Source organism: Spermophilus citellus (assembly GCF_964194105.1).
Source record: "Spermophilus citellus genome assembly, chromosome: 17".
In the NCBI taxonomy this organism is placed as follows: domain Eukaryota; kingdom Metazoa; phylum Chordata; class Mammalia; order Rodentia; family Sciuridae; genus Spermophilus; species Spermophilus citellus.
This window is the reverse complement of record NC_138199.1, coordinates 13,796,640-13,818,730: the sequence shown is the minus strand read 5'-3', so window position 1 is coordinate 13,818,730 and position 22,091 is coordinate 13,796,640. Positions and strand designations below refer to the sequence as shown.

General features: G+C 43.6%; 1 protein-coding gene across 1 annotated transcript in view; it reads left to right on the top strand.

Moving 5' to 3' along the window:
- DNAH2 (dynein axonemal heavy chain 2) overlaps positions 1-22,091 on the top strand; it is a gene marked incomplete at both ends in the record, with an annotated part of 105,556 nt that overhangs the window by 50,670 nt on the left and 32,795 nt on the right. Inside the window, 24 exons of the mRNA XM_081271519.1 lie at positions 71-260; positions 979-1,159; positions 1,922-2,049; positions 2,393-2,545; positions 2,823-2,948; positions 9,551-9,769; positions 9,950-10,067; positions 10,286-10,422; positions 11,040-11,177; positions 11,269-11,427; positions 13,412-13,564; positions 13,763-13,854; positions 14,184-14,382; positions 14,529-14,753; positions 15,836-15,940; positions 17,087-17,275; positions 17,472-17,557; positions 17,692-17,822; positions 17,980-18,129; positions 18,444-18,611; positions 18,837-18,997; positions 19,253-19,392; positions 21,301-21,433; positions 21,529-21,668. Coding sequence (XP_081127645.1) covers positions 71-260; positions 979-1,159; positions 1,922-2,049; positions 2,393-2,545; positions 2,823-2,948; positions 9,551-9,769; positions 9,950-10,067; positions 10,286-10,422; positions 11,040-11,177; positions 11,269-11,427; positions 13,412-13,564; positions 13,763-13,854; positions 14,184-14,382; positions 14,529-14,753; positions 15,836-15,940; positions 17,087-17,275; positions 17,472-17,557; positions 17,692-17,822; positions 17,980-18,129; positions 18,444-18,611; positions 18,837-18,997; positions 19,253-19,392; positions 21,301-21,433; positions 21,529-21,668 — 3,621 coding nt within the window. The remainder of the gene's footprint in view (positions 1-70; positions 261-978; positions 1,160-1,921; positions 2,050-2,392; positions 2,546-2,822; positions 2,949-9,550; positions 9,770-9,949; positions 10,068-10,285; positions 10,423-11,039; positions 11,178-11,268; positions 11,428-13,411; positions 13,565-13,762; positions 13,855-14,183; positions 14,383-14,528; positions 14,754-15,835; positions 15,941-17,086; positions 17,276-17,471; positions 17,558-17,691; positions 17,823-17,979; positions 18,130-18,443; positions 18,612-18,836; positions 18,998-19,252; positions 19,393-21,300; positions 21,434-21,528; positions 21,669-22,091) is intronic.

The following is a 22,091-nucleotide window of genomic DNA, read 5'->3' as shown; positions in this document are numbered from 1 at the left end:
GGTTGGGGTTGGGGTGTGGAGTTGAGAGAGACTTTTAGGAGTCTTACCAAGTCCTGTCCTCAATTCCCAGGTGTTACATGACACTGACCACGGCATTGCACCTACATCGAGGGGGCTCCCCCAAAGGCCCAGCAGGAACTGGGAAGACAGAGACTGTCAAGGACCTGGGAAAGGCTCTTGGCTATTATGTCATTGTGGTCAACTGCTCGGAGGGTCTGGATTATAAATCCATGGGCCGAATGTACTCAGGCCTGGCCCAGGTCAGCATCCTGATTAACCTGTCCCTTCCACATCTTTTAGTGTCAGAAAATCAACTGAAATCCACTTCTGGTTCAGTGTTTCATAGCTTCCATCATTGTGTAACCTGAGATAATTCTAAAAATTTGAGAAGCCCTTGTATCTCCCTGAATTTCATGTTGCTTGTTTACAAAATCAAAAGATTATATAAAGATTAAACAAGATCATACACAAATAGCTGGGTGTGGTGGTGCATGCCTATAATCCTAGTGGCTCAAGAGGCTGAGGCAGAAGGATTGTGAGTTCAAAGCCAGCCTCAGCAACAGTGAGATGCTAAGCAACTGAGACCCTGTCTCTAAATAAAATACAAAATAGGGCTGGGGATGTGGTTCAGTGGTTGAGTGCCCTTGAGTTCTAGCCTTGGTACCCCCACCTCCAATCCTTCCCCACCTTCCCCACCCCCTGCCAAAAAAAAAATCATACACAGAAACTCTCTGGCACACAGTAGAACTCAGTACACACAAATTCCCTGCCCCAGTCTCTTTGCAACCCAGCCTGTCCTGTTGGATGGAAATCTCTGTCCAGAAGCCATGATAGTGCTACTCTGGTGCCCTCTGGCATCTCCAATTTTGGAGCCACCTCACCTACTGAACATTTTAAGGAAGAGTATGGTAGCTGTGCTTTCTAGTATCTTGGGGAAATTTTCTTGCTCCCAGTGACTTTGCCTTTCTCCCTCTATAGTCCGGAGCCTGGGGCTGCTTTGATGAGTTTAACCGCATCAACATCGAGGTACTGTCTGTGGTGGCCCAGCAAATCCTGTCCATCCTAACTGCTTTGGCTGCTAACCTCACTCGTTTCCATTTTGAAGGCTTTGAAATAAATCTAGTGTGGTCTTGTGGAATCTTTATTACCATGAATCCTGGTAGGTATAAGGGAGTGGATGGGACTTCTGGGAATGTGACTGGAGAGCTGTGGTTGTCTAGGGCAAATAACTGCACCTCCTGTTTTCCCCTTCCAAGGGAAAATCTGGCTAAAGATAACAGAGAGTGAAACTGGGGATGCAGCTTGGTGCTAGAGTGCTTGCCAGGCTAAAGGCTACAAAGGGCAAGAGAAAGATATACATGCAGTTTTCTAGAAGGAGGAATACAATCTCTAAAGGGATCAATAACCATTTATGTGTCTATATGTAACCTTAGTCTTAGCTATCCTCTCCCATTGGGCTAACCCCCAGGGTTCTGGTCTACCAGCTGTCCCTTGTGTAGGAAGCAGAATCTCCTAAAGTGCTCGGCCTGGAGTCTCTCATTACTATCCCATAGCTCTGGGGGAAGGTGTAGGAGAGAACAGGCATAGAAAGAGTTGAGGTCCTGAGAAGAATGAAAGAAACAGCTGTGATTTCTATCAGGATTGATGTTGAACTATGTAGAACTTGGAGAGATGGGAAATAAGCAGCCCTGTAATTTCAATGTGAAACAGGCCCATGCAGGAAGTAAGGGAAGGACAGAGAGGAAAGAAGGTCAAAGTTCAATGGGAAGATTCAAGGCTGTAATCTTAGAGTTGGACTTGGAGAGAAAGTTAAGGATAGAGCTAGGGTTGGGCAAAATGGAATTGATAGGGAAGTAGGTTTTGGGAGGCAAGTCAAAATAAGGAAATGCAGAGATTCTAAATAAATGGAGTTGTTTTCCAGGTTATGCTGGTCGCACAGAGCTTCCTGAAAATCTTAAGTCCATGTTTCGTCCAATTGCCATGGTGGTGCCTGATTCTGTACTTATTGCAGAAATCATTCTTTTTGGAGAGGGCTTTGGAAACTGCAAGGTATCTCTAGAATCCCTTTATTCCAGTTATTTTATTTCCCTTCCATAATTATTCCCTGAACAGAGGAACCCCCTGAAGTTCTCACAATCAACTTATTCTACAAGGAACTAGACCATTATCAGTAGGATGAAGGCAGAAGAATTCAGAGGAGGGAGGTCTGCCTTCCACCATGTCACTAATTAGTAATAAGACAGTTCACCAAATCTTCCCATCAGAATTGTCCACAGAGCACCTCCCAGGTGCTTCAAGTCCTTGATCCAGCTTCTGGTATCTGTAACTATCCCTAGATGAAGAGGGGGGTTTGTGGGGAGATGGGTTGTTTCCTCCTCTGTTTGGTTCTCAGGTCCTGGCCAAGAAGGTGTACACACTCTACTCACTGGCTGTGCAGCAGCTCTCCAGACAGGACCACTATGACTTTGGCCTCCGGGCCCTCACCTCCCTCCTACGCTATGCTGGCAAGAAGCGTCGCCTACGGCCAGAAATGACTGATGAAGAGGTACATCAAGGACATGGCTCTTGGACCTTAACTTCTATTGCCATTGGTCCTGTGTGCCTTCATTAATGTTTTTCAGACCCTTTATTGCCCCTGATTGAGATTCCCACCCTCATGCCTTAAACCCTGTGTTGCTCGAGTTTTACCTGTTGTGTTGCTAAGGACTCACTCTGGTGTATCCATTGTTCTTGGTGTCCACCCCTGAGCCCTTTGGAGAAAGGCCTCATAAGAACCTAGGAACTCTCTCCTCATGGCTGAGTCTCTGTCTTTTCCCATCCAGGTTCTGCTGCTCTCAATGAGAGATATGAATATTGCCAAGCTTACATCAGTTGATGTTCCACTGTTCAATGCTATTGTGCAAGATCTTTTCCCCAACATTGAACTGCCAGTCATTGACTATGGCAAGGTATGTATGCCTTAACACTCTCCTAGCTTCTTGGAATCTTGGAAACAGGGAACCTGGCTTCCAGGCCTTGTTCTGCCTTTTTACTAGCTGTGACTTTGAGTAAGATAGTGGACCTCTCCTTAGGTTTTCTTATGTATGATATGATATACATATTCTCCTTTCTGACTACAGCTCCCTACCCACTGATTTACCCATTCAGGTTACTTCCATGACACACTTCTTTGATTTCATTGAAAACTTGAATCCATTGGCCTTTTTACTTTCTCAATATCCACTAGCCCTCCCTCCCCTGTCTCTCCATATCTCTTCATCTGGGGGTTTTGAGGAGTAACTGTGGAGAGCTGTTTGATATGAGGGAAACATGAAGTGGAGGAAATAAAAAGGAATTTTAGAAAGGATAGAAACTTTCTTCTGGGGCTGGGGATGTGGCTCAAGCAGTAGTGCGCTCGCCTGGCATGCGTGCGGCCCGGGTTCGATCCCCAGCACCACATATAAACAAAGATGTTGTGTCCACCGAAACCTAAAAAAATAAATAAATATTAAAAAAAAAAAAAGAAACTTTCTTCTCCAGTGTTACAATAGTCTAGCTACCCTGAATGGTCCTTCCAGTTGAAACCACTGAAATGTTGAATAAAAACAGAAAAAAAACACCTTTTTTTAAAAATGTGTTGTTTAACTGGCAAAAATTTCAGAGGGTCATGTGTTGGGGGGAGGGTAAAGGCAAGAACCCTGGGAGGGGTGTAAATGAGTTTCCAAAGATGACTTTTCCCTGGAAATTTCTGTGAAATCTAAAGCACTGGGGATAGGAGATAAAGCAGCCCAAGTTTGGAAGTATAACAAAAGCCCAGTGCTGCATAAACCTGAGGCCACAAAGAATAATACTCCAATAAATGGAAAAATGAGACAACCATCATTTAGAAAAGATGTATATGGAAAAGAAACTTGCCTGTCTGAACTCTGATGATGGAAGGAAGGGGCAAAAATCTCCTTTGAGATATCTTAGCCACAAGATAACCCCTCACATGGTTTATGGTCATAATTTATTTGACTGTATACCAAAAAAATTCAAATTTTGTTTTGTTTTGTTTTGGTACTAGGGATTGAACCTAGGGGCACTTTACCACTGAACTACATCCCCAGTCCTTTTTATTTTGAGATAACATCTCAACAGATTGCTGAGGTGAGCCTTAAACTTGTGATCCTCTTGTTCAACCTTCTGAGTCACTGAGATTATAGGGGTGTTCCACTGTACCCCACTCAAGCTTGAATTTTTAATTTTAAGTAGTTCTAGGTTGTTGGTGCCCCCAGGTGACTGGCAGAAGTAAAAGCAAATTGTTTCTGGAGGAATGAAACATTAACTTAGGCCTAAAGGAATCCACACAGATAAAAGCCCAAGAAAATGAGCAACTTGTGGTCAAAAATCACAAAACACATATCATAAAGCAAAATACCATAAATGGAAGCTTGAAAACCCAGCAGAATCAGATCCATGAAGACTTCAGGTATTGAAACAAAAAGATACAGATTTTTTTTTTAATCTGTGTTTAATGTTTAAAGAAATAAAAGAGAAGCTTGAAACTATGAACCAGGAACAAGAGACTTGTAAACAAGTAGATTTGAAAAAAAAAACAATAGTATTTCTAGAAATGAAAAATAAGATTATTAGACAAGCAGCACAAAAAATCACAATAGAAAGATAGGACTTCCAGAGCTGGGCTGTAGCTCAGGGGTAGAGTGCTTGCCTAGCATATGTGAGGCCCTGGGTTTGATCCCCAGCACCACATAAAACTAAATAAACAAAATAAAGATATTAAAAAAATAAAGGACTTACATGTAATGAAAGTAGATTAAAACACACTACAGCTACACTAAAGAAGTTTGTAAGTCATACACATAAAGGGATGGGGAGAATGAGAGAGGAGATAACAACGAAATGTCAGATGTAGGAAGCAAATGGGTAAATTGTGGCTTATCTTAGCAAGCCTGAGAAAACTGGGGAAAACTGAAAGGCAATCTTCAGAAGGCTCAGCAGTTGTGAAATTAGGTGTCTCTGTAGGTTGGGAGTTGGCTGAGATGGGAGGATCACTTGAGTTGTTAAAGCCTAGCCTGGGCAATATGGCCAGACCCTTTCTAAAACCAATAAAAAAGCAATAAGCAAACAAGCAGAAACTACCATTAATATTCTCAGAGAGTGAAATGCTAGTGAAATGTTATTTAAAGGGCACTATTCCATGAGATGGACATCATTACCCTAGGTACATGTTTGACTGCACATATGGTATAATGCTGCATCATGTACAGCCAGAGAAACGAAACATTGTGCTGCAGTTGTGTACAATGAGTCAAAATGCATTCTGCTGTCATTTATACCTAATTAAAATTAATAATAATAATAATAATAATAATAAACCCTAAAAGGTACTATTCCAGAGAATAGAGCAGAGAAGGGGGAAGGAGAGAAGATTCAAAAGCAAATCTAGGAAAGACTATCCAAATAAAGGGTTACGAAAATAAGAGCAAAGGAAATATTGGGGGTGAGATAATAATGAAATAATTCAAGAAGACTCTCAAGAGCTGAAGGATAGAAGTTTACTAAATGAAAATGTCCATAAGTGTGTGACATGATGAACAAGAATACATTCTTATGAAAGCCCATTAATATGAAATTTCAAAACACTAGGACAAGTACAGCTTCCAAAGAGGGCAAAAAAAAAAAAAAAAAAGCTATATTCCAAATGTAAAAAAACAGAAGGCTAGGCCTGGTATGGTAGCACACACCTATAAGTTTGAGGCTAGTTTCAGCAATTTAGTGAGGCCCTAAGCAACATAGAGAGACCCTGTCTCAAAAAATAAAAAGGGTTGGGGATGTGGCTCAGTGGTAAAGCACCTTAGGGTGCAATCCCCAGTCCTAAATAAATAAATAAATAATCAGAATGCTAGACTTCTCAATAGCAATATTAAACTTATAAACAATCAATGGCACAATCTTCAAAATTATGGAGAAAAATTATTTCCAGCCAGGTGTGGTGGCGCACACTTGTAAACCCAGAGGCTTGGGAGGCTAAGCCAGGAGGATTGAAAGTTCAAAGCCAGCCTCAGGAATTTAGGAGGCCCTCAGTGAGGCCCTGTCTCAAAAAAAAAAAAAGAGAGAGAGAAAGAAAATGATTCCCCACCTTAAATTCTGTATCTACCCAACCTGTCAGGTATGAGGCAAGATTAGAAACATTTTTAGACATGCTGACTCTCAAAACAACAACAAAGGAAACAAAGAAGATATCCCCTCTGATATCTCCTTTCTCAGGCAGCTACTAGGGAACGTGCTGTGCTAAAATGCAGAAGTACACCATGGAAGGAGAAATAGAGCAAAGGAGAAACAGAAGATTCAGTGCAAGAGAGGCTGAAGTGATGCTGGCCGTGGTGGTGAATGGAGATCACAGGTGGCAGCATGCACAGGGCAGAGAGAGAAACCAATACAGAGTGGAGCAAATCTAAAGGAGAGATTCTTCAAAAAGAAAAAATTGAGCCAGGCACAGCGGCATACAACTATAATCCCAGTGACTTGGGAGGCTAAGACATGAGAATCATGTTTGAGGCCAGCCTAGGCAATCTAGTGAGACTCTGTCTCTAAAATTTAAAAAGGTGAGGAATATAACTCAGACCCAGAATGTCCCTGGGTTCAATATCCAGTGCCACCAAAAAAAAAATAAATAATAATAATAATAATAATAATAATACCTGACGTGACAAATATTTTTTTTTTTTTTTTTGGTACTGGGAATTGAACTCAGGGTCACTTGTCCACTGAGCCACATCCCCAGCCCTATTTTGTATTTTATTTAGAGACAGGGTCTCACTGAGTTGCTTAGCACCTCACTTTTTGATGAGGCTGGCTTTGAACTCGAAATCCTCCTGTCTCAGCATTCCAAGCCGCTGGGTTTACAGGTTGCCACCATACCTGGCAACAAATAATTTTGAGAAATTTAGTCAGTTGGCACAAATTTGGAGCTGAGGTAGAGAAGTGTATTAAAAACCAAGCAAATGAAAAACATAGCAACTATTAGCCCCTACTGGGGGAAAAATTTGTATAAGAAAGGAAAAGTTAATCACACCTTGAGTGGTACACATTGTTACAACAATACTTGGTACTGTTTACAAGAGGAATACCTAAAACTTAAGGACAAAGGGTTAAGAGTAAAAAAAAAAAAAAAATAGAAAAAGATATGTAAATACTAATTAAAAGAAAGCTAGGCTAGGTATCAGACAGCAGAGACTTTAAGGCAAAAAACATTACTGGAAATAGAGGGTCCCTACATAATCACAAAAGGTACAATTCACCAGGAAGACAGGGCAATTCTAATTTGAATGCACCTAATAAAATAGACTCAAAACAAGTTGCAGAATTACAAGAAGAAATAAACAAATCTATCATCATAGTGGATTTCGTAACATCTTAGTAACTCATAGGTCAAACAGACTGAAAATAATTTAGGTCATAGAAGATTTGAACAATTAACAATCTTGATTTAATTGATATCTATATAAATTTCACTTACTAATTGAAGAATAGTCTTTTTTTTTCAAGCATACATAGAATATTAGGACAAATGTCATAAATCTGCCTCAAATATTTTAAAGGAATTTATTCAAGCCATATTTTCTGATCACAATTGCAACTCTATTAATACTAGGCAAGGCAGACTTTAATGAGAAAAGCAGTATTAAAGGTAAAGGGGAGCTGAGTATGGTGGCATGCACCTGTAATCCCAGCAATCCAGAGGCTGAGGTAGGAGGATGGCAAGTTGAAGGCCAGCTTGGGCAACTTAGTGAGATCCTGTCTCAAAGTAAAATGGAGGGCTGGGGTTGTGGCTCAGCGGTAGAGCGCTCACCTAGCATGTGCGAGGCCCTGGGTTCGATCCTCAGCACCACATAATGATAAATAAATAAAAGTATTGTTTCCAACTACAACTAAAAAAATAAATATTTAAAAAAATAAAATGGAGAAGGCTGGAGATGTAGCTTAGTGGTAGAGCACCGCTAGGTATAATCCTGTCACAAAAGGTAAAGGGGAACATTGCATAATGGTAAAAGGACCAATACACAAAAAGATATAACAGTGATACATTTGTATGCCCTTAAATATAGCTACACAATTCATAAAACAAAATTGACAGAGCTAAAAGAAGAAATAGATAAATTCATAACCCTTGTGGAAGATCTGGTCATGTTCATTTTAGAAATTGATAAAACAGGTAAAAAATTCCACAAAGATATAAATTTGAATGCTTTTTAACAGATTTTGACCTGAAACACATAGAACATTGTATCTAACAATTGCAGATACACATTCTTCTCAAGTATACATGAAAAGTTGGCCATAATTACCATATGCTGGTTTATTAAAGCATAAGTCTCATAAATTTCAAATGTTTGAAAATATACAGAGGATGATCTGTATATAAATTAAATTAGAAATCAGTAATAGAATAGAAAAGGCCCAAATATTTGGAAATTAGGTAATATAATCCAAAATAACTCCTGGGTCAAAGAAGGAATTAGAGAATAAGTGAATAAATAGAAAATATATCATTATACTTTCAGTATAGCACTAAACACACACACATATAAATATACCAATAAAACTAACTCTCAGATAGTTGAAGGAAGTACTGTTAGTGAGACCTGTTAGTGATCTTTAAGATTTATAAATAAAGCTGGGTGCAGTGGCATATACCGATAATCCCAGCAACTTGGGAGGCTGAGGTAGGAGGATCGCAAGTCTGAGGCAAGTATCAGCAACATAGTAAGGCTCTAAGCAACTTAGTAAGATCCTGTCTCAAAATAAAAGTAAAAAGTTTTTAAAGGGCTGGGGATGTGGCTCAGTGGTAAAGCACCCCTAGGTTCAAATCCAGCACACACACACACAAAGAAATCTAAGTAAAGATCGTGCACCTATTTGAAATCAGTTGGTTGCATGAACTGTGTTTAACAGTGTTATGCTATTCTGGGACTGATCCATATGGGTCACAGTTCTATAAGCATTACTTCTTAACTTAGGTTTTTAAAATAAATCAGGGCCGGGGATGTAGCTCCATGGTAGAGTGCTTTCCCAGCATGCACAAGGCCTTTGGTTTATTCCTCAGCACCGAAAACTAACAAACAAAAGCTGATTAAGGTTTCCCACCATGCTGTGAGCTCTGCTGTAAATTAAACTCTATTTTGTTTCCAGCCATATCCCTAGCACCCAGCACAGTGCTCGGGACATACTGTAGAGACTTACTAAATATGTGTTGAATTATAATAGAAAAAATGTGTAGAGCTATGTGTCAGACATTGTGCACGCGCGGAAACTGAGGTTCAGAGAAGTAAGTCACTCGGGATCACATAACTGAAAGTTGAGGAACCAGGCTGGCTGACTCCAGAGCCCAGTGTCTTTACTCTGAGACTGGCCGGCTTTTCAGTGAATGAACATGGTCAGAGTGCAAAGAACTCCAGTGCCACTTTTAATAGTTTGAACATATCCTCCCAGGAATTGAGGGAATTTGAAAGTCTGTTGGAGGCCCTGTCCTTTATTATTCCACTTCCTGTATTTTCCCTTCCCGCAGCTGCAAGAGGCTATCGAACAGGAGATTCGGGATATGGGCCTGCAGATCACGCCATTCACCCTCACTAAGGTTTTCCAGTTGTATGAAACCAAGAACTCCCGCCACTCCACCATGATTGTGGGCGGCACGGGCAGCGGCAAGACTACCTCCTGGCGAATCCTGCAGGCTTCCTTGTCCTCCCTGTGCCGTGCTGGAGAACCCAACTTCAACATTGTTAGAGTATGCATTTGGGACAGTTCATCTTGGGGGTGAGAAAGCTCAGGTATCAGGGAGGGCCACGCCGGGAGCCAGGGAGGCCTGGAAAGCGTGAGAGAGAGAGAAAGGGGAGCTGGATATAAAGGGGGATCTTGAGAGTTTTGTCTACCAGCAGCTCAAAAATCCTTTGTGTATCACTTTCAGGAGTTCCCTTTGAACCCCAAGGCATTGTCCCTAGGAGAGCTGTATGGGGAATATGACCTCAGCACTAATGAATGGACAGATGGCATCTTGTCCAGTGTCATGCGGGCAGCATGTGCAGGTATCCAAAGGATTGTGGGGTGGGGAGATCAGATGCCTGGATCTCCTAAAGGAGTGGGGAGTGTGGGGATAGGAGGTTCCACTGGGGGAGAGAAGTATAGGGGGAATGTTGAAGAATAAGGAAGCACAAGGGCTTGGCTCTCAGAGGAGCCTGAGGGAGGTGGAAGAGCAAGGGGAGGAGGCTCCTGGGTCAGTCCTCATCATCCACCTGCTACTAAGACGAGAAACCTGATGAGAAGTGGATACTTTTCGATGGCCCTGTGGACACATTGTGGATTGAAAGCATGAACTCCGTCATGGATGACAACAAAGTGTTGACCCTCATTAATGGAGAGCGTATTGCAATGCCTGAGCAGGTAGGGGGATGTGGTCCTGCCTAGGCCCTGCCCAGGAGAGAGTGGAGGGCATGAGGAGGGGGTGGGAGGAGACCAGAATCCTAAGAGAAGAGTGAATTCCATAGGGTATAGCTGGGGAGGAGGATGCCTGGATTCAGGGAAAACTGTGATAAAGAAAAAAATGTTTTGCTTAGGCTGGGGGTGCAGGTCAGTGGTAGAATGTTGGTCTGGTGTGCCTAAGGCCTACCATGGAGGGTGGGAAGAATTTTACAGAAAGTAACTCTGTGTACAAAAGCAGTGTATAGACTTTGACCCTTCTTAGCCTATAAGGCATGTGTTTGTCATGCACCTCGGCTATAAGTTCATGGGCTACCATGCCCGCCCTTTCCCACAATGCAAGCCAGAGTGATTTTTCCTAAGGATAACCTGGAATAACCTCTAATTTTTTTTTTTTTTTTACAAAAGCGAATCACTTATGAACCTCAGGTCTTTATTCTTCTTGCCACACATTTTGGGACATCAGGGTTCTGGGATATTGTTTTTTTTTTTTTTTTTTTTTTTTTTTTTTTTTTTTTTTTTTACTACAAATGGGGAGTCAGAGGAAAATGGGGTTCTGACCAAAATATATATATCCTTAGGTGTCTCTCCTGTTTGAAGTGGAGAACTTGGCAGTGGCCTCTCCAGCAACTGTCTCTCGCTGTGGGATGGTCTACACTGACTATGTTGACCTGGGCTGGAAGCCCTATGTTCAGTCATGGCTAGAGAAGAGGCCAAAGGTATAAGGGAACTGAGGAGAGAGGAAGTGACCAGGGCAGCCTACCAGACATAAGAGCAAATAAATAAAGTTCCCTTCTTATTCACCTCCAGACTGAGGTAGAGCCACTTCAACGCATGTTTGAAAAGTTCATCAACAAGATACTGGCCTTTAAGAAGGATAATTGCAATGAGCTGGTGCCTGTGCCGGAGTACAGTGGCATCATCTCCCTCTGCAAGCTGTACTCAGCCCTGACTGCATCAGAGAATGGGGTAAGGGGTGGACCCAGGCCAGGGCAGGGGCAGGAGAAAGGGCTCACAATCTCATGGGGATAGCTTCAGTTTGAGCACCAGGCTTGAGTGGAACAGAGACTCCAAGGGGAGGCCTCAGGGATGACTGTGGAGGAAGGGGGGCTGTTGTGCGTGCGTGTGTGTGTGTGTGTGTGTGTGTGTGTATACACATGGTGACCTGGAAGCTCATATTAGAGATTCTAAATTGCATATAGCAAGGGCTGAGGATGCACATCAATGGAAGAACATGCAGAAGGCCCTGGGTTCCATCTCAAGCAACACACTTGAACAGTAAATTATAACACACAATGGGGTCTCACTGATATTTCTCACCAATATTCTGGGAGCTGAGGATAGTTCATTCAACTTCTCATTTCTCCATCCTTTCAAGCTATGAATATATTAATTCTTGGTACATGTGGGGCCCTGGGATACCATTTTGGCTAGAAGGAGCCCCCAGATAAATCTGATAAGGGATGGGTTCTAGAACATTTCAGATGAATTGATATTTAAGGAAGATTTTGCCCAGTTTAGAATTTATGGAATAGTGACTACAATTTGGTATTTTCTGTTGAGATTAAATTGCTACCTAGAAATGGTTCATACTGTTTTTAAGGACATTGCCAGATAACTAAATATATTATGAACAACAATAAGATCTGTAACAGTGTGAGTCATTCCTTGTGCAGTTAATACAGATTTAAAATATGTAGATGCACTTGCAAGGTAATGTGTGGGATGAAAACAAATCACATGGTATTAATGGCATTCAGGTGTCAAAGAGAACTGCCTGGAGAGGGGCAGCTTCCTGGGGAGCTGAGGGGGATGACAACTGCATATTGGGGTCAAGCTGGAAGGATAGAATTAGGATTCTGGCTAAGCACAGCAGACTGCAGATTTTCAATATACTTTCCCACCCATATTTTGAGAGTAGGAGATTATTCTGAAACCAAATCCAGCATTCTGTATTTGGACAGCTGTAATTTTAAACATCTTCATTCAGAGCCTGTTGTCAAGCCAGGCCCAATGGCACATGCCTGTAAACTTGGGAGCTCAGGAGGCTGAGGCAGGAAGAAGATTGCAAGTTCCAGAGTAGTGAATTTAGCAAGATCCTGTCTCAAAACAAAAAATGAAAATTGCTGGGGAGGTAGCTCAGGTTCAATCCCCAGTGCCCCCAAATAAATAAATAAATAAATAATTCGGTTACATACAAATCCATAGTATCTACAGAAAATGCAGTATTTAAAAAAAGGATTATGTTGCTGGGCGTGGTGGCACATGCCCATAATCCCAGTGGCTCAGGAGGCTGAGGCAGGAGGATCACGAATTCAAAGCCAAGCCTCAGCAACTTAGTAAGGTGCTAAGCAACTCAGTTCAGTATGACCCTGTTTCTAAATAGAATACAAACAAAGGGCCAGGATGTGACTCAGTGGTTAAGGGCCCCCGAGTTTAATAGCTGGTACCAAAAAAAAGGGGGGGGAGATTATGTTCTATACAATATGCATGGTAAACCAACAATATGTTTTTGGGTTCTGTATTGCTATGTGTAGATTTATTTAATTGCTCTAACTGATATGCACTATTTCACAATAGAACCTTGTGTTTTATTTTTTTCATTCCTTTTCTGGTGAATGTTTAGGGTATCTCCACATTTTTACAATTGCTGACAAGTCACCACACATAGCCCTGGGCCTGTCTGCTTGAACACCCATGAGTGCTTCTCCAGTGAAGGTCTGGTATGGCCAAATGACAGTTGTGTTGTTATGACTTGTCACAGAGGAAGCTCCAGGCAACTGCAGGGAGCTTGAGATTTATCTGAAATGTTTCAGTAGTTGTAGATTAATACACACATTTGGAAGACAATATGTGGTTTTCCAACTAGAACCAGGAATGGAGAAAGGCTCTAGGCCTCCATGATGATCCCTCCGACTCTTATAGGAGTGTCCTCTAATCTTCTTCTACTCAGATGAACCCAGCTGATAGTGAATACTATGTGACTATGGTAGAGATGACATTTGTGTTCAGTATGATCTGGTCTGTGTGTGCCTCTGTGGATGAGGAGGGCCGCAAAAAGATTGACAGTTACCTCCGGGAAGTTGAAGGCTCCTTTCCCAATAAGGTCAGTGCCCTCAAACCCAGCTGTCCTATATGTTTTTACCGAACCCACTAACATTTCTGATCCTCAGACTCTGCCTGATCTTCTGACGGTGGACCCAGCTCTATTTCCCTCAGCCCCTGAGCATTCTGTGAGCCATGTCTCTGGGCTGGGGAGGGCTGGAGGAAAGCTTTGGTAACCAGACACCCATGCCCTCCTTAGGACACAGTGTATGAGTATTTTGTGAACCCCAAGACACGGAGTTGGACATCATTTGAAGATAAGCTCCCTAAGAGTTGGCGCTATGCTCCAAAGTAAGAGCATGGTCTGGGGGATGCAGAGGGACCCCAGGCTGCAGTTGGTGGGAGATGTTGCAAGAGTGATGGGGTCCAGAGGCAACAGTGAGCCATAGAAGGAGAGGTGTATGCCAGAGAGAGATGACTCTTGAGTAGAGGAAGCAGCATTTAGAGGACTTGGGACGGGGTCTTTAAGGAAGATGCCTCTCTCCAGGCTTCACAGGAGGCAGGATTAGTGACCAGACCATGGTGACACTGGAGGAAGATAAACACTGGGGGGAAGAATGGAATGGGAGCTGCAAAGAAGTGAATGATCCTTGAGACATAGTTCCCATTTCTTTGGCTAGCATCCCCTTCTATAAGATCATGGTGCCCACCGTCGATACTGTTCGTTACAATTACCTGGTAAGCACCTTGGTGACCAACCAGAATCCTGTTCTGCTGGTGGGTCCTGTGGGGACCGGAAAGACCTCCATAGCCCAGAGTGTTCTGCAGTCCTTGCCCCCGAGCCAGTGGACAGTGCTCATTGTCAACATGTCTGCACAGGTGTGTTGGGGATCCCAGGCCACCAGCTCCCTGAGCTCTCCCTGCCTTCTATCTTCCCCTGGGATCCAATTGCCTGGTTGACACTCCTCTCTGACCCCATATTTCTCCTGGAGGATTCAAGCACCCATTTTATGCCTTTCCACCAGACCACATCCAACAACGTGCAGAACATCATTGAGAGCAGGGTGGAAAAGCGAACCAAGGGTGTCTATGTGCCATTTGGGGGCAAAAGCTTGATCACTTTTATGGATGAGCTAAATATGCCAGCTAAGGACACTTTTGGGTCCCAGCCACCCCTGGAGCTGATTCGTCTCTGGATTGACTATGGCTTCTGGTATGATCGCTCCAAGCAGACCATCAAGTACATTCGAGTAAGTATCTGAGAAATGTGCTCAGGTCTTTGTTCCCTCCTGTGACAGGCTCAGTCTCCACTCCTGGGACCCCAGGCTCTAATCCTCTAACCCTGTATTCCTTTTTACACAGGGGTACCCTGCATTTTCTCCCATGAAATTCTGAGCATATTGTTTGTTTCTCTTTCTTTAATCAATGGACAGTACCCATTCAGTTCTGATTTGGGGGGGTGCCCATCCACCTGGCACTCAGGGTTAAAAATCTGCCTAATAATATATTCATGTGTTTCTGAGAGTACCCACACATGCACACCCACATGTGTGTGTAAACATATACAGTTTAAAAACAAAAAAAAAGATAAGATCTAAAAGACATAATGAAAATGTTTTACTTACCTGAATTTTATAACTTGGGTACATTGATTTTAATGATGAAATAAAGGCAAATATGTTATTTCAATAATTCTAAAAGAAAATTTCCCCAACCTCTTCTTTCTCTGGGTCTTTCCTGCCCACATTACTTCATGCTTCTCCCTCCTTACTCTGTCCCTGTCCCTCTTCCCTCAATTTCCTATCTTCTTCTCTACTCCTTTTTTATCCTCTCTATTCTATTTTTTCTTTTTGGTTATTTAAATTTAAAAAGTTTTTTTTTGGGGGGAGTGCCAAGGATTGAACTCAGGGGCACTCAATCACTGAGCCACATCCACAGCCCTATTTTATATTATATTTAAAGACAGGGTCTCACTGGGTTGCTTAGCGCCTTACCTTTGCTGAGGCTTGCTTTGAACTTGCGATCCTCCTGCCTCAGCCTCCTGAGCCGCTGGGATTACAGGCATGTGACACCATGCCCAGCTAAAAAGTTTTAATTGACACATATAATTATACATATTTATAGGATATAGTGTGACATTTCGATATTTATATACAATGTGTAATGATCAGATCAGGGAAATTGGCATATCCATCACTTCAAACATTTATCATGTGCGTTGGGAACATTTAAAATCCTCTGTCCTAGTCTTTTGAAGCATCCTCCCTATTTCTGTGCCTCATCTCATCCTATCTTCCCCCTGTCTCTGCCCAATCTTGTCTTTGCTGTATAGGACATGTTCCTGATGGCTGCCATGGGCCCTCCTGGCGGTGGACGGACTGTCATCTCCCCAAGGCTTCAGAGTCGTTTCAACATTATCAACATGACCTTCCCCACAGTGAGGCGATAGTGGGGGCTGCCACGAGGGGGACTGTACTGTACAAAACTGTCCCTGTACTAGAGAATGAGGGAGCAAATTAAGGAGAGGGCTAAGGAGCTCTGAGCAGAGTTGCATTCAGGGAGCTGTGACACAGGGAGGTGGGGCCCTTGTCTTCTGAACCAGGAGAGCTATAGGATGGAGTGTGGCTTACTGGCTCTGGAGTATGGATCCTTGAGGCCCCAATGGGCAGAGAAAGCCTGGGGGCTCAAATAGACTTAGGAAGGTAGATCCTGCAAAGTTGAGAGCTGAAAGCAGTGCCAGGAATAGGGTGAGGCATGAGGTGGGTGAGGCATGAAGTGGGTGAGGCACTCGCCTCAGTGCAGAATTTAAGGGGCACCAAAACCGAAACAAACAAAAAGTAAGTCTCAAGAGAAATGACATTTAATGCAAAGTGTGTGTGTGTGTGTGTGTGTGTGTGTGTGTATGTGTGTTTGGTACTGGGCATTGACTCCGGGGTTCCTACCACCGAGCTACATCTCCAGCCTTTTTTATTTTTTATTTTGAAACAGGGTCTCACTACATTGCCTAGGCTGGCCTTGAACTTGTGATCCCCCTGCCTCAACATTCTGAGAAGCTGGGATTACAAGAGTGTGCTACCATGTCTAGCAATATTTGTAAAAACATTAAAATCAATACCAAAAAATCATGATGAAGATACTGAAATTTATATAAATACAAGATCAGCACAGTGTAGTGCTTAGCCATAGTGAAGCCTAAGGCAAAAGGAGAACTCCATAATACTGATCCAGCCTTTATTTAGAAGATTTGTATTTATTCATCATGGAGATTTTGCATAATTTTTGATTTTTAAATATTGTACTAAATTTCCTCTCTCTCTTTCTTTTTTCTTTGGGGTGCTAGGGATCAAACCAGGGCCCTGTGCATGCTGGGCAAGCATTCTACCACTGAGCTATACCCTTAGCCCAAGATTCATTTCTCTTGATTTCAGAATTTCTAATTTCCTTTTACTTTTTTTGTTGTTCTGTTTTGTTTTGGTGCCCCCTTAAATTCTGCCCGTATGGCAAGCCGTGCACTGCCTCATTCTGCTCCAATCCTGGCCATAGGCCAGAAGCCTTGGAAAGTGAGTCTGAGGTCTCTTTCTAGGAGTCCCAGATTATCCGCATATTTGGCACCATGATCAACCAGAAGCTTCAGGACTTTGAGGAAGAGGTGAAACCCATTGGGAACGTGGTGACAGAGGCCACCCTGGATGTGTACAATACGGTGGTACAGCGCTTCCTGCCCACACCTGCCAAGATTCATTACCTTTTTAACCTTCGAGATATCTCCAAGGTAAACATCAATCTGATCTTGCCTCTTTTATCTCCTTATAGGCATATCTTCTCAAAATAAGCCTTGGAACTTCATAGCAAACTGAACACTCAAAGCCACCCCTTCCTAAAATACCATGTTCTCTACCCTTGCAGCCAAAACTCCTACAGGGAATCTGTTTCCTCCCTCCACCCCAACAGTCGCTTCTCTTCCCCAGGTATTCCAGGGCATGCTTAGAGCCAACAAGGACTTCCACGATACCAAGTCCAGCATCACACGACTCTGGATTCATGAATGTTTCAGGTGACAGGAGTGTGTCAGATTTAGGCTTCCTCAACCTTGCTCCTAACCCCTTCCTTCACCTCTGCCCAACCCTCCCTTCTCCAGGGCCATTCTCCTCCTTAGTCTCAGATCTCATCCCAGCTGCCTCCCAACAGAGTCTTCTCTGACCGACTGGTTGATGCAACAGACATGGAAGCCTTTGTGGGCATCATAAGTGACAAACTTGGCTCCTTCTTTGACCTTACATTTCACAATCTCTGTCCCAACAAACGTCCTCCCATCTTTGGTGAGCTGGGAGCTGTGACTGTTGTAGGACTATAGTTTCAGGAGATTGGGGCTGGAGGGAGGGTCACAGGACATGGAGTCCTGATGCCTGAGAACCCTTAGGGGAACTCTGGGGAGGACCAGACACTGGAGACTGATGTCCTCTTCTCTTGGCCCAGGGGACTTCCTGAAGGAGCCCAAGGTCTATGAAGACCTGACAGATCTGTCGGTACTGAAGGCAGCCATGGAGACTGCATTAAATGAGTACAATCTGTCCCCCACTGTTGTACCAATGCAGCTGGTGCTCTTCCGAGAGGCCATTGAACACAGTAAGCATTTGCTACCCCCAGGCCCTCACCCACTGTTCCAATTAAAGGGAATTTCTAAGAAAATAGATTTTCCTTCCCAGGTCTCTCCCAAACTGGGTCCCAAAAGGTGTCCTGCTTCCTGGCCCCAGATGGCCTTTTGTGGATGGATGTTTCATACACAGGGAGAAGGTGAAAAGTTTCAATTGCTATCCGGTGTTCTCACACCTCTTGGCTCATCCACTTCAGTTTTATGGCTTTTTTTATCCCTAGCCAGGGGCTTGGAGGTCCTCTTTTGAGTTTTTCAGCCAATTCATTACCTTCATTTTGGTCCCCAGTCACACGGATCGTGCGGGTGATTGGACAGCCTCGGGGCAACATGCTCTTGGTGGGCATTGGAGGCAGTGGACGCCAGAGTCTAGCCCGCTTGGCCTCATCCATGTGTGATTACAACACCTTCCAGATTGAGGTCACCAAACATTATCGGAAGCAAGAGTTCCGAGATGGTACGGAACAGTTGGGTTTCTGAAACAAAGGAGGGTTGGGGCTTGGAATGATAAATGAGATGTTTCAGTGCCTGCAATGACAAGAGGGGAGAGAGGAAAGCACCTGGCTTGTGTGTGTGGGGGCTGGGGAAGGGTTCCTGAATGTCAGAAAAGGAATCAAGGGCAGAATAGGGAATCTGAAGTGAGTCTGGTCCCTCTCCTCTTCTCCTTCCCTCATCTGGCTAGATATCAAGTGTCTGTATCGCCAGGCTGGGATAGAGCTCAAGACCACATCCTTCCTTTTTGTGGACACCCAAATTGCTGATGAATCCTTCCTAGAGGACATAAACAACATCCTCAGCTCAGGCGAGGTCCCTAATCTCTACAAGCCTGATGAATTTGAAGAGGTAGGATGCCTTCCACACCATTTGGGTTTTTTGGTCTTCCTAATTGATCCCTGAGGAATTGTAGATCCAGAGTATGCCTTTGGCAACCCCCACCATCCATTTTATGGGCAGGAGATTAAAGGATGGTTCCTCTTCCCCAAGGAATGATGACTGGGAGGGGCTACTTTACCTCCACCCCTGATCAGTCCAGCCTAATCCACTGCCCACTGATGCTGCCATGGATTTCAGCCCTCTGACACTGTGTGGCTCCTCCAGATCCAGACGCAGATCATAGATCAGGCCCGGGCTGAGCAAGTGCCTGAGTCCTCAGACAGCCTCTTCGCCTACTTCATCGAGCGTGTGCGGAACAACCTGCACATTGTGCTCTGCCTCAGCCCTGTGGGGGACCCCTTCAGGTGATTCCTCTTATAACCTTCTTCTCCTATGTACCCCAGTACTCCTCACGTGGTCTCCTTCCCTCTTTTGGCCTTCCATGCCTTCTGGAAGTTAAGGTCATGAATAGCAGTATGCTCTCCCACTTGGCTCCACCCCATCTCCTTTCCATAGACTGTGCCTTCTTTCAGGAAATCCCCATGGCTGAGATGGGAGTTCTTCATCCCTTTTGTTAATCATTATTAATTATTAACAATAAATTATTATTATTATTAATTATTAATTATTAATCAATAGTTAATTGTTATTAATTTATTAATAATAAATTTTATTAATTTGGTTGGTGATTAAAAACTTTTTTTGATTAGTTGTTTTTAATGTTTAAATGTATGTGTGTGCGTGCTTACACACACACACACACACACACACACACACACACACACTGCCAGGCATGGTGGGGCACACCTATAATTCCAGTGACTCTGGAAGCTGAAGCAGAAGGATGACAAATTCCAGGCCAGTCTCATCAACTTTCTGAGACCTTGTCTCAAATTAAAAATAAAAAGGTGTGGGGATGTAGCTCAGTAGTAAAACACCCCTGGGTTCAATCCCCAGTGTTAGAAAGAAAAAAAGAAGAAAGAAAGGGAGGGAGATAGGAGGGAGAGAAAAAAAGGCACAAGTATGTAAAGACAATTTGGGTTACTGTTTTTTGTTTTTCTTTTGTGGCAGTATGTATTGGTAGTGGGATTGAACCCAGAGGTACTCTACTACTGAGCCACATCCCCAGCCCTTTTCAGTTTTTATTTTGAGACAGGGTCTCACTAAGTTGCTTAAGCTGACTTTGAACTTGCAATCCTCCTGCCTCAGCCTCCTGAGTCACAGTGATTATAGATACCCATTTTTTAAATTTTTTTTAAGTTTTCAATGGACCTTTATTTTATTTATTGATACGTGGTGCTAAGAATCGAACCCAGTACCTCACACATGCTAGACAAGCACTCTGTCATTGAGCCACAACCCCAGCCCTAGATACCCATTTGTGCTTTTAATATTATGGCATATGGTGAAGTGATCATGTGCTAAGTGCTATGCTAAGTATTGTACACGTGTTACTTTGTTGAATCCCCCAACAGCCTTAGTTTGTATTATTATGCCTCTTTTAGCAATGAGGAAATTGATGTTCAAAGAGGCTAGATAGATATTTGCTCAAGATTCACGCCTAGCAAGTGTGGATCCAGGACTTTCTGGCCCCAGAGCCTGGTTCTTTCTTTTCTTCTTCTCCTTTTCCTTTTCCTCCTCCTTCTTTCTTCCTTTCCTCTTCTCTCTCTCTCTCTCTCTCTCTCTCTCTCTCTCTCTCTCTCTCTCCCTCCCTCCCTCCCTCCCTCCCTCTCTTTCTCTTTCTTTCTTTCTTTTTTTGATACCAGGGATTGAACTCAGGGGCACTAAACCACTAAACCACATCCCTGGCCCTATTTTGTATTTTATTTAGAGACAGGGTCTCACTGAGTGGCTTAGTACCTTGATTTTTGCTGAGGCTGGTTTTGAACCCACAATACTCGTACCTCAGCCTCCCAAGCCGCTGGAACTACAGGCGTGCACCACTGTGCCTGGCTCTTTCTTTCTTTCTTTTGAGACAGGGTCTCACTAAGTTGCTTAGGGTCTGGCTAAGATGCTGAGGCTGGCCTTGAACTTGGCAATTCTCCTGTCTCAGCCTCCCCGAGTCACTGGGATTACAGGTGTGCATTACAGCACCTGACTCAGAGCCTGTTTCTAAATGCTATGCTGGACTAACTCTGAGGGGACCAAATTTGCAAGAGGATGGGTGTTTAAGTTCCTGGAAAGCAAGGGGATATTGTTCAGCTTTAAAGCCAGGAGCTGGAGGCTACATTGCAAATAGGCTTGATTGTCTCTAAAAACCCTTCCTTCCTCAGGAACTGGATCCGCCAGTACCCAGCCTTGGTGAATGGTACAACCATCAACTGGTTCTCAGAGTGGCCCCAAGAGGCCTTGCTAGAGGTGGCTGAGAAGTACCTCGTGGGAGTGGACCTGGGGACACAGGAAAATGTGAGTCTTTCCTCCTCCTCTCTCATTACACCCCTGACCTGCCTCCCACTTTGCCTCCATCTCTTTTGTCTTTCATTCTCTGTTCTTGGCCTCAGATCCACAGGAAGGTGGCCTGGATCTTTGTCACTATGCACTGGTCAGTGGCTAGGTATTCTCAGAAGATGCTGTTGGAACTGCGGAGATACAACTATGTCACACCCACCAACTACCTGGAACTGGTGTCTGGATACAAGAAGTATGAAGAAGAGCAGGCGGTGGAGGGCCAGGAGCCTTATGAGGGAAACTGGCAAAATGATGTCATAGGAAATATTCAGGAACTGGCCAAGGGGACCAGCTTGGGGACCTGGGGGCCAAGATAGGATGATCAGATGCAAAGGGTCTTAGTTCTGCCCCAGAAGTTAATACGAGAGAGAGGTGGGGCTTAAATGGGAGGGGCTGCTGCTAGAGTGCCCTGGTTGTGTTCCCCAGGTTCTGAACCCTCTCTACATCCTCTCTGCCCTTATTTTCTGGACAATGTTTCTCGTTTTCTGAACATAATATGATTGGAATATTGCTACCATATACCTAGTCTTTTCACCTCTGCCTTTGATGTCTTCTAGACTTGCTGCCTGCATGGGACAGGCGGCAAAAACAAACTACGTTCCCTCCTACACTCAAC